This window comes from Bison bison, unplaced genomic scaffold, assembly GCF_000754665.1.
Source record: "Bison bison bison isolate TAMUID 2011002044 unplaced genomic scaffold, Bison_UMD1.0 scf7180017864519, whole genome shotgun sequence".
Classification (NCBI taxonomy): Eukaryota; Metazoa; Chordata; class Mammalia; order Artiodactyla; family Bovidae; genus Bison; species Bison bison.
The window spans coordinates 12,042,631-12,055,447 of NW_011495072.1; the positions used below are offsets into that span (position 1 = coordinate 12,042,631).

Genomic DNA, 12,817 nt, shown 5'->3' on the forward strand with positions numbered 1-12,817 from the left:
AACCAGTCCATTCTGAAGGAGATCAGCCCTGGGATTTCTTTGGAAGGAATGATGCTAAAGCTGAAACTCCAGTACTTTGGCCACCTCATGCAAAGAGTTGACTCATTGGAAAAGACTCTGATGCTGGGAGGGATTGGGGGCAGGAGAAGGGGATGACAGAGGATGAGATGGCTGGATGGCATCACTGACTCGATGGACGTGAGTCTGAGTGAACTCCGGGAGTTGGTGATGGACAGGGAGGCCTGGCGTGCTGTGATTAAGGGGGTTGCAAAGAGTCGGACATGACTGAGTGACTGATCTGATCTGATCTGATGCTGTATACCTGTAATTTTATTTATTTTTTTAAATTTTATTTTTAAACTTTACAATATTGTATTAGTTTTGCCGAACATCAAAATGAATCCGCCACAGGTATACCCGTGTTCCCCATCCTGCACCCTCCTCCCTCCTCCCTCCCCATACCCTCCCTCTGGGTCGTCCCAGTGCACCAGCCCCAAGCGCCCAGTATCGTGCATCGAACCTGGACTGGCGACTCGTTTCATACATGATATTATACATGTTTCAGTGTCATTCTCCCAAATCTCCCCACCCTCTCCCTCTCCCACAGAGTCCATAAGACTGATCTATACATCAGTGTCTCTTTTGCTGTCTCGTACACAGGGTTATTGTTACCATCTTTCTAAATTCCATCTATATGCGTTAGTATACTGTATTGGTGTTTTTCTTTCTGGCTTACTTCACTCTGTATAATAGGTTCCAGTTTCATCCATCTCATTAGAACTGATTCAAATGTATTCTTTTTAATGGCTGATTTAAACTGTACATCAACTATACTGAAAAAAGAGTCTGAGGGGACAGATGAGAGGCTCCTGCCAGGTTCTGCTGTGATCTGGCACAAAGTCACCTGCAGTGATCCTGTGTACTGAGGAAGAGGTTTGAGGGTTTCACCTAGAGTGGCCACAGCCCACCCCACTTCTGCCAGCAAGCAAGGTACTTTCTCCTTAACTTATGTAACTTTTCATAATCTGCACCATCCCGGGAAGTCATGACGGTCTCAAGGATCTGGGTTCAAACTCATAGTGAACCGTAGTTCTTTATTAACTTTAAATTGTTATAATTCGATTATCTGCAGAGAGAATATGTTGATGTTTTCCCTCTCTGTGAGGACATTTTAGTCAAAAAGAACAGTCTGTACAAAGGTGTGGTGACCATGAATATCATTTAAAGCCATGATTTTAACCTCAAATAGTGCCACACTTATTGACCATCTTTTGTCTTAACACTAGAATTAAGATGTGTTTGTAGATGCTACACAAAGACAAATTTTTGGCTTGATCAAATTCTTAAGTGCCTACTATGTGGCATATTCCTAACATTAGCTTTTATGTTCTTCATCATAACCAGAAAGACTTGGTGGTATTATCTCCATGCTAGATTAGAAAACAGGTTCTGAGGGGAGTTTGAATTCAAATTCAGGTCTGTCTGATTCCAGAGTCCATGCTCACAGGACCGTAGAGAAGTCTGTAAACCTGGTATACTACTTGGTCATAAATAAAGGGAAGCCCTAAGGAAGAAGTTATACACTGGTCCTTTCCTTTTGGTTTTCTTTTGTTGGCAAGAATCTGGTAGATTTCTGACAGAATCTTAACTGAAATTTTAAAGGATAACAACATTCTAAACTTTAAGATATGATTTTTATTGAACATGTGTAAGATTCACCTTTACATTACTCATATTTTACAATAAAAAATTAGTTTTGATAAAAAAAAAGGAAAACATTTCCTGGATTAACAGTTGGAAAATTAACAAAAAATATAAATATGAAGGTCATTTTCCATGTATTAGAGATTAGAATACTAATGGAATCACTTCAATAAAATTTTATTCATAAGCATTTACATGATTACCCACAACTCTATCAACTTCCAGAGGATCAAGTAAATGTATAAGAGGAAGGTGATCCCCAAAATAAGACATATCTCCAAAAAAACCAAACTGAATATACCCTAAATGTCTTCCTGTACATGGGATTTGGTCAATGAGTATAGTATCAGAAAGAGAATTCTTTGTTTTATACATAGGATGAACATAAACACTTGTGAATGTGGAGTTTGTTGTCCACATAAATTTAAAATGTTGCAAATTTTGTCACCTGGAGAGTAGTTAGAGATGACCCACATGACCATTTAAAATATACTGTGAATATATATTATCTTCTAAAAAGTCATATATAAGGGAATAAGGCCTTTATATCCAAAGCAGTCTTAAAACAGGTTAATATAGGCCTGTTTCATCCTTTGTATTTTTAGACTTCATATTCTTTAACATCTCAGCTATTAAGACTATGTACAGTACCTAAGCCAACATATGAGTAATGGCATAACCCAATTTCAACTATAGTATAGGTTATAGTAACATGACGTACCATCCAGGAGAACTGACCAAGCATAATTTCTGAACTGTCCCAGTTAAAGATCTGTTAAAATGCAATCCTGTCACATGAGCCCAGTCTCTTTCAGAACATTATCATATATAATGGAAGTGTAACATTTCAGAGAACTTCAATGAAGTATTTAATCATACTATTAGCATGAACGTTCAAGTAGTCTGTTAGCATGGAAATCTTAAAATTCTAAAAATACTTCTGGATGTTTTAACATATCAAAACTCATTGACAACTGAATATGTTTTGACTGGAAGCTAGAAGATTATTTTCCCTTCTAGCAACAAATGGGCTAAGTGGTAGATGCTCATGGTTTTTACTTAAAAAACAACAAGCACATACAGAAGAATCTAGTTTGGACAGCACTACTCTGATAGTATTTTGCTGGAATGGGTTGGTGGACTTAAGGATTTTTGGTCAAGACTTTCTCAGATTCTAAGTAACCAATCTGAATCAGTTGTCTGTATACAGAAGGCTTCACCACCACCATTGCCAAGGGGAGTCGACAGTGCGTGTGTAAACTAATGGCCCAGGGCCGGCCTGCTCTGCCCTTTTCGACCCTTCACATCCTCTCTAATTTTGGTCACCAGCACAAGTCACAGGAAGTGCCCCCCCCAAGGTATTTAAGACACTTCATTATCTGATCAGAAATACTTAGCTTTAAAAGATCATGAATCCTTTTTACAAGGGTAAGATTAGGAAAAAAAAAAAAGTTATACATCTGCAAATTCTCCAAGACTAGGTGATATAAATATTAGATTTTAATATTAAAAAAATAAAATTTGTAATATTTAAGTTAAAAATTTATTAAGATTAAGTTTTCAAATTTATTTTCTAAACTCAAAACGGAACCAAAAGTGGACTTGGTATTTAATAAGTTTTTTTGAATAGCTACATGGTTAAGATATTAATAGTACAATAGTTTAAGAAAAACTAGAAAGTAAGACACATAGGTCCTTCAACAAATATTTTCGAGGACTCTAAATAAATCTAGTTGCAAAGTATGCTGACAAAACACAAAATAGAATAAAATAAATCCAGACTTTCACTGACTACAGTGGACACTGTCATCTTTTTTCTTCCTAGTGTTTCTACTTATTAAAATATTGGTTATATTTACTACTACATTAATCAAGATGTATCTGGTGACTGCTCAAAGGCACGATTTTCAAAATCTCTCCACATTTTGTTTTTTAAAAAGAATTCTCTATCATCTTAACTACCAAGAGCCAGTCTCGTATTGGGCCAAGGGCAGTCAAGGATGAGTAAGATGGGGGCAGTGTCCTCACCACGGCATCGCTTATGTATCTGAAGAACGTCATCATGGAACCTAACTTACAATCTAGTTTTCATAATCACTTTCAAAACTGCAAAATCATCTGTAGAGATGCCAATAAAAAATACAGAACTAATGCTTTGAAAATAGAAAAATAGTTTTTAAGACGTCATACTAAATATCTCTCTAAACAATATCTTCACATCTCTTTTAAAAACTTTGATTTTCTTCTTCCCATAATATATAATGAATGGATCAATTCACCTGTTTATTCATAGACAGCAAGTCTTTACCACTTAAGGTAGTATTTTCCTTGGTTAGACTAAAATGTTCAGGTCAGTGTTTTTCTTCAAATCTTAACAAGAAAGTTTAACTAATAAGTCAAAATTCTATCTTTCAACATTCAAAATATCCCAAAATAGGGTGTTATCTCTTAAAAAAAAATCAGCATCTATTTATAAAAGTAGTATTGAATTAATTTGGAATACCCAATCACTGAAATATTAAAAAAAAACCCTAACCTGAATTATTCAAACACTTTCAAACCTCTAAATTTGGATATTAAAATAAATTTTCTTTAAAAATAATATTTTTTCCCTTATTTTGCCAACATGGAAATACTAGACCAAAGTAACTCTAACACACTATATTTCTTGGACCTGGTTTGAAAGTTAAGGACTGGGAATTACTGGTTCCATAGGAGCAACATTCTTTTTCAGTGACTAATTGAGTCCAAGAAAACTGAGATCTTTCCACACAGAAACTGTCATGTAAGACCAGAAAAACTCTTGAGGTTTATCTGCTGTGCTATTTAACTGGATCCAGATCAGATATTCTTACTTCTACTTGATGTATGTTGTATTCTATTCTTGCCTCAAAATAACTGATTTCTGATGCAGCAAAGAAGAAAACAGAACAACGGGTCCATGTCAGTAAGGTCAAGTGGCTATCCCTTGTTCTTTATCCATTACCTCCTTGGAATAATTTTCAGTTTCATGTAAGCTTGAATCTTCAGAGAAAAGGCAGTTTTGTTTCTGACTGCATCTCAATTTTCCTCCTGTTGTTCTAATATTTGACTCCTAAACCCAGCAGATATTATTGTTAGTTAACAGAGCTCTTATGTTAGGGCATCTTATGGAAGCTTAACATACTGAATCTTATACTTCTCTTAGTCTTTCATATAGCACTAATGGGAATTCTGCAGCTCATCTAATATTAACAAGTAATGACACATACTGCATAATAATAGCATTATACTCATTCATGTATCTCAGACTTAAATAACACACACTTGTTTTTGAATTTATGACTGATTCGTTTAGAATTAAGCATTTTACATATTTAAACTGTAGTATAACACTTTCCCAAAGCACAAGCACCCACATTTTATATCAATTATTGCATCAAGAAGAGTGAATAAATTTAGTACAATACTGTAGGGAGTATAATATGGAAGATTTCCTTCCCAGGAATTATACCTATTCTTGGCAGAATTTATAGTTTAAATTATTTTCACTTCTTGTCTCGCAAACACAAAATTTAAAAGCTAGAGCCAAATCTGTCAAACATTGTCTGTCACAGGTTTGACACTTAAACACTAAAACTATACTCAGATGTATAGTGTTTTTTCCCACTGGATGTTTTTACAGAAAAAGCAGGCTTTTCATTATTATGTGCAGTGACCACAGAGGCTGTGTTCCTATAACCACACGTGGCACACTGCTCTGGTACTGCCATTCCGATGTTCCCTGTTGGTAGGTGAGAAAGAGTGGTGGGCACCTTCAGAGAAGAAATCAGTGTTGGCTTTCCTCTTGATAGAAGAACATGCTTCATTTTTTTAATAGGTTCATTTGCTCTAAGTGCTGGAATAAAGTGCCTTAATTGCTCAACTGCCCACATCTTAAACCCACAGGGAAGCTTCAGTTCACCAGCTTGACTTCTAGCGTTTGATCACAACTTGTTCATAAGCTCCAGACCCCACCCTAAAAAGAGGGAAAAGACAAAACAAAACTTCAGACTTGTGAGCTGCAGTGTTTAAAATTGTTCCAGTTAACCTTGTCCCCAAAGAGACAGTGCATTAGACATTTTCTACTTGATTTGATATCCACAAGGCTTATAGGTATCACAGAGAAAGTCTTAAATGTTTATTAACTGCTGCACTGGGATTAGTCTGGTCCCTGATCACCTCATACTTATTCCCATGTAATCTAGAAATGTTTCCAAATTCTTACTGTGTCAACATACTGTGGCAAACATGTTTATATATAAATCCGAAATATATTGACTCTGGGTTCAGATCTTGCATTGAGTTAACCCATGACAGTTTCTAGTAGCATTAGTAGTGTGGTGGTGTCTTTACATACTTAACCTGGAAGTGCAAAATTTATTTTAGTCAAACGCAAATATCTTTGTAAGTGGTCCTCTTTGTAAGTGGTCCATATTATAAATTATATCCATGTAAATGCAGATTGAAGGGGAAAATGATCTTGAAGAGGGATTTATTTCTTTACAAGCTTGGTTTGTCAGACTGCTGGTTGTCTCCCACATCTACTCTCCCCCTTTCCATGGTTTTAGCTAGGTACAGGTTGCTTGGCTTGAGAGCACATTTCCTAAACTCTTTTGTCTGTAAGTGTGGCCTTGTGACTAAGTTTCCCCCAGGGAACATGAACGGAGACATGCCAACTTCTTCCTCACTTACTTAAAGGGAAATTGCTTGCGCCTTGGACGAGTAGCAATTTTGACAACACAGGTTAAGGAGAATGGTAAAGGACAAAACAGAGGTACCTGCATCAATGAATCACTTCTGGGGCAAATTTGTCCCTCCAGGCTAGCCATTTTATTTTGGAGTCTCTTTATTACAGCAGCTTAGCCTTTGCCCTAATATGCCAGGTACTGTCTGACCTCTATTAATGAAATATGGAGAATACTAAAAGACTTAAAATTTGCAAGCTTTGTGAATAAAAGTATTTAGAAATACTTAACGGCTTCATCAACAGATTTTCTTTGTTTTTTTTTTTGCTATTTTTGATGCACTTGGTGCCTTGGCCTATGTTACAATGGAATAAATATGCATGTTCCTTCTATTGTTTCTTGGTCTAGGATAAGGTTTGTGTGTGCGTGCTGAAGGAAAGCACAGCATTTTTCGAAAGGTACCAAGCCAGGAGTCCAGGGCAGGTGATACTTAAAACACCCAAACTAGGAATTCCCTGGTGGTCCAGTGGTCGGATTTCCCAGGTTGCGCAGTTGGTAAAGAACCTGCTGCCAGTGCAGGAGATGCAAGTTTGATCCCTGGGTCTGGAAGATCCCCTGGAGAAGGGAATGGCTACCCACTCCAGTGTTCTTGCTTGGAGAATTCCATGGACAGAGGAGCCTGGTAGGCTACAGTCCACAGGGTCACAAAGAGTCAGAAAGTCAGAGAGTCAGAGCTGTGACCACACATACTCACTCCAGTGGTTAGGACTCTGCTGATGGCATGGGTACAATTTCAATCCCTGTTGGGGAGCTAAGATCCTATAAGCTGTGGGGTGCAGCAAAAAACACACACACAGACACACAAACAAACAAAAAACCCACCCGAACTCCCCTAATAAAGGTTTTCTGTAGCACTGTAAACAGTGTCTTTTTGTTGGCACTGGATTTATTTTTGGATGAGGATCTTTCTACCCTTTCCATTATCCCTCCTGAATAAGTAGGAGGAAAGCTAAAGTGGGGTTGCATGGACGGAGGGTATCACTGCTCAAAGTTAACACCAGGCTCCAATCTCCTCACTGGTCAAGATAACAGGGGCTGCTGCTGCTGCTGCTAAGTCGCTTCAGTCATGTCCCACTCTGTGCGACCCCATAGACGGCAGCCCACCAGGCTCCCCCGTCCCTGGGATTCTCCAGGCAAGAACACTGGAGTGGGTTGCCATTTCCTTCTCCAATGCATGAAAGTGAAAAGTGAAAGTGAAGTCGCTCAGTCACGTCTTAGCACTCTGAGCATACCGGAGATCAGTAAGACCAGAAGTAACTACCATGACTGGTCTCTGCCCTTAATGGAATTTTAAGAGGAAATTTTAAAATTATAAAAAATGGAAGTAGTAGTAACCACTAGTAATGGTGATTACTAGTTCACCATGGACTGACTGGAGTTCTCAGTTTCTTGCTCAGGGACTTCTCTTCTAATGGATTCATTCTACAGAAGAAATAGGAACACCTTCAGCAGAACACCAGTGAACACTCTTTCATGTCTGCAGATAATCAGAATTTGAAGGAACCCCAGTAAGCGCCACTACACAGTGGCTTTCAGATGTCCTAAAGTGGTTCTGTTTCTCGAAGTGATGGAATAATAGGAACCAGACAACTGGATAGAATATATGGAACAACAGTTTTCATACACTGGACAACAGGCAGCATGGGACTGGTCCTGAGATAAGGGTAAGAAAGAAAGCAAGCCAGACAAGCTGCCCCAGCATGCTGCCTGAAGATATTTCCTTTTGGATCCTCCAAGCCTACAGTGCCGGGAGGGAGAACCCAATACAGTGAGGTGGTCTCTTAGAATGGAGGAATCATGTCAGAGCTCAGGGATGCCACAGGCTAGAATTTGTAAGTCCAGAGTATCAGAAGAAGTGGAGAAAAATAATGACTGGAGTACTTCCAATTTTGAAGAAAAGTGTAAACCCACAGATTCAAGAGGCTCAATGAACCCCAAGTAGAATACATACAAAGAAAAACACACCAAGGCACATCACAACCAAATGCTAAAAACCAGTGATAAAGAGAAAAGTGTAAAAGCAGTCAGAGATGAGGGATAAATCACAGAGGAATGAAAACAGACTACCTGACAGAAATTAAATGTCCTAACGGCAAGCAGGAAGGTGCATGCAGGGTTCTGTAAGCAGCTCTGAGCCAGCCAGGCTGTATTTGCTAGACTTATAAAGGATTACTGCAGACAGTCCTCCCCAAGTCTCTATCACTTGTTGCTCTGTTCTCTTCAATCTCACAGGTTCCCTTTTGGAACTTTGGTTCACTTGTGCCTCTTCTGTGTCCTACGTAAATGATTCTGGTTTTATCCTGTGCTACTAGTTTATCTTACATAATATATCTAATACTAACACATTAGCTTCTCTGATGAATACCTACTATTTATGGACAGACCTATGTGTGCAAGTACTTGCTGGACAGTAAATAGATTAATTGCCATAGTAACTGTGAAAGACAGACCTTTAATTAGTAGGAGACAACAGAGGATGAGATGGTTGGATGGCATCAACTCAATGGACATGAGTTTGAGCACCCTCTGGGAGTTGATGATGGACAGGGAAGCCTGACCGTGGGGGTCACAAAGAATCGGACACGACTGAGCAACTGAACTGAACTGATTGAGTACTAAAGTGCTTACTGCATGCCAGATTTTGTCCTAAGCATTACCATGTCTTATATCATTTAAACAGTATAACTTTTATGAAGCTGGTTGTATTATCATCACTATTTTAGATGTGAGGACACTGAGGCAGAGGGAAGTGAAGTAACTTTCCAAAGACACACAGCTCATAAATGGTGAAGCTTGGGACTAAACCTAACCCAGGCAGCCCATGTGTGTTGGGCTGTGTGTGCTATTCTTCCAGGGATGCAGCTGTCTTTTTGGTAGCAAGTGAAGAGATGCAATATGTCAAGATCATTAAGGCTAAGCTGGGCAATCATGGCTAAGTCAGGACAGTGGTGCTAGTGGTGAAGAATTCGCCTGCCAATGCAGGAGACAGAGATGCAGGGTCGATCCCTGGGTCGGGAATATTTCCTGTAGTAGGAAGTGGCAACCACTACACTATTCTTGCCTGGAGAATCCCCATGGACAGAAGAGCCTGGCGGGCTACAGTCCATGGGGCTGCAGAGTCGGACATGACTGAAGTGACTGAGCATGCACAGGAACAGAACCCATACCTGACTCTGGCCCATTCTCCTTTCACCATGACACACTGTCCCTGATGTTCTTCAGCATGTAATATGAACCTACTTCAACCCCAATGGTCCCTTTAAGCTTTTGTGTACTGAGTGATAATATTCTAGCGTTCTCTTTATATTTGGTTTTAAAGAATTAAAAGAATTCTTTAATTTAAAGAATTAAAGCCTAAATTCTTTCTCAACTAGAAATTATCTTTTCTCTGCATAACAACACAAATAGCTAGCATATACTGAGAGCTTTCTATGTGCCAGGTACTGTGTTAAACAACTTTACATCAATGATCTAACCCTCACAAAAAGCCTGTGAGTTAGGTAACTTATTTATCATCCCCATTTTACAGGTGAGGAAACTGAGGCTTACAGGGAGGTTATTAACACTGTCAAGTCAATAGTGGCCCCTGGGCAGTCTAATGAGACAGCCCATGCTTCTGAGCATTTATTATTCTGGGTCCTTTTGGTTGCAACTGTGTCTTTTGCTGCTCCTCCTAAATAATACAGTGAAGGTTTAGTGAGTATAGTCTTTGATATTTGGCAAAACTAATACAATTATGTAAAGTTTAAAAATAAAATAAAGAAAAAAAAAAGAAAAAAAAAGAATGATGCATTGTAAAAAAAAAAAAATAATAATAGCTAGGGCTTAGTGAGTATAATCATGCCATTTATATTTTAAAACAACTCCATGAAGTAGGCATATGATAGCATTTTTCAAGAGTTAAGTTAAATTGAAGTTAAATGGTTTACTCCGAAAGTGATTGGTTAGGATGTGAACTTGTCTCTTTAATTCAGAAATACATTTTTCTCTACCATACATATATCACTGTCCTTATAAATTTTATTCTTCTACCTGTTCCCTACTACTAGACTCTGGTTGCTCCAATCTACCTTCAAAATCATGGCCAGTTACTTTTCTAAAATGCCAATCTGCCAGTTCTCTGTTGAAGAATGACCAGTGGATCCCCAGTGTATACAAGAAGGTTAAACATTCTGTTATGGCAACAGAGGCCCTTTATAACCTGTCTTCAAGACACTTCCCAGCCTCATGTCTCATAACTCCATTTCACATGCCCCACCTCCTCAGAAAAACCTGTTCACTGGCAATTCTTTACATAGGTTATATTAATCATGAGCCAGCAAGGTAAAATGATTAAGTACAATGAATGGGCTTTAGACTCAACAGAGACATGGGTGTGAGTCCTGGTTTTACCACTTACTAGCTTTAAGGCTTTCTTTGGGTAAATTACCTTAACCTCTTTTTATCTTTTTTTCCCTCTTTTAAAAAACTAATAATGGTATTTTTTTGAGCATTGAAAAAGGTAAGACCTGAATGAAATATATATATATGGTGCTCAGGACATAACTAATAAATGCTCAGTAAGTACCACCTATAATTATTATATATTCACTATTATATAGTTATATATTATAATTATCATGCCTGTAAGTTATTTCTATTTGTTCCTACCACCAGGAATATTTGTCTTCCACATACTCCCTGGTAACTGCTCACTTATTTTATTCTCCCAATACTCTACCAGTTCTCTACTAATACATTCTAAAAACACATCTAAGGAAATCAACAAATAAACTTACAAAATGCAAACTGTATTTTATACATACTCAGGATAAGGAAACATACTCAGGATATGGAAAACTAAGCTACACTAAGAGCTGTAATTTTTCTCATGGAACTACTGATACTTTGCTTTCTAGACTCAATCTGATACAAACTTTGTAACTTTCGTCTTCCACTCATGAGCATTTAAAAGAAAAAGTCATTCTACTCTTTAGTAAGATGCTCTTTGGTCTACATACCTGTTTGGAAGATGACGACTACCGAAGGTGGTTCTTCCTCCAGGACCCACAAATAACCTCAGTCCTTCTTCTGCAAGACACATTGACAATATTTGTTATACATATGATTATTAGATTACTGTCAGATAATATTCATATTATAATAAATTAACATTTTACATTTCAGTTTTGTTAAAGAAATAAAAACTTAAAACAAGAGCTACACACATGTTTTAAAACAGGCAGTTTAAAAGAAATCCTAATAGTTACTTCTCATTAACTTTCTGTAAGCTATTTTTCTTAGGGCTGAGTAAAGAAGACAGCTGTTCCTACAAGTTTCCTCAAGTGGGGTTTAATTATTTCTCTTCACAACCAGTTACATCATGAAACTAAGTCCATTGTTAGCTGCTCTCTAGTCACACCAGCATGAATAATCATACTTTTCAAATCGGTAGCATGTAAATTTTCAGCTTCAGTGAAAATGCTACGGAAGGAATGAGGGACTACCACCCAACATCCCAAACTGCAGCAGTGACCTGAGGTACTTATGCCCCCTTATGACAAAGCAGATGAAGATATCTATTATAAAGCAGATATTGATGCATAGTTAAAAAGCACAATAAGAGCTTTCTTAAAAATTGATATTTTTAAAATTAATTCTTTCCCAAATTTAATTCCATTAGCAAATAAATTATAAAGTTGTTGTTTAGTCACAAAGTTGTGTCTGACTCTTTGCGACCCTCCATGGACTGTAGCCTGCCATGCTCCTCTGTCCACAGGATTTCCCAGGCAAGAACACTGGAGTGGGTTGCCGTTTTCCCCTCCAGAGGATCTTCCTGACCCAAGGAATGAACTCATGTCTTCTACTTGACAGGTGGATTCTTTATCACTGAGCCACCCAGGAAGCCCAAGGTATACAGTTATCTTCAGATTTTTAATGGGTGTGAAGTTTATTTTACAGATATGCAACACTCAGTATCATGATGTACGGACTATTCACTACTGACCACATGGACTATTCAAACCTGGATCACATATATCTATATATATGTGCTAAGTCGCCTCAGTCATGTCTGACTCTTTGCGACCCTATGGGCCATAGGCCTGCCAGGCTCCTCTGTCCATGGGATTTTTCCAGGCAAGAATACTGGAGTGGACTGCCATGCCCCTCTCCAGGGGATCTTCCCAACCAACCCAGGAATCGAACCCACATCTCTTACATCTCCTGCACTGGCAAGCAGGTTCTTTACCACTAGCGCCACATGAGAAGTCCATATTTACATATACTTAATGGCTATCTACACACCTTCTGCACTGGAATCTAGGCTGAAGTCTTGACTCTGTAATATTTTCTCCACAATATCATCT

At 38.2% G+C, this 12,817-nt stretch overlaps 1 protein-coding gene across 1 annotated transcript in view; it reads right to left on the reverse strand.

Annotated features, from left to right (window-relative positions):
- Positions 1-1,682: 1,682 nt before the first annotated feature.
- The window catches only part of FAM102B (family with sequence similarity 102, member B), an 82,483-nt gene continuing 71,348 nt past the window's right edge, over positions 1,683-12,817 (reverse strand). The window contains exons 10-12 of the mRNA XM_010830939.1: positions 12,756-12,815; positions 11,471-11,540; positions 1,683-5,701 (exon numbers count right to left, since the gene is read on the reverse strand). Of these exons, the coding sequence (XP_010829241.1) occupies positions 5,659-5,701; positions 11,471-11,540; positions 12,756-12,815 (173 nt within the window). The 3' untranslated portion in view covers positions 1,683-5,658. The remainder of the gene's footprint in view (positions 5,702-11,470; positions 11,541-12,755; positions 12,816-12,817) is intronic.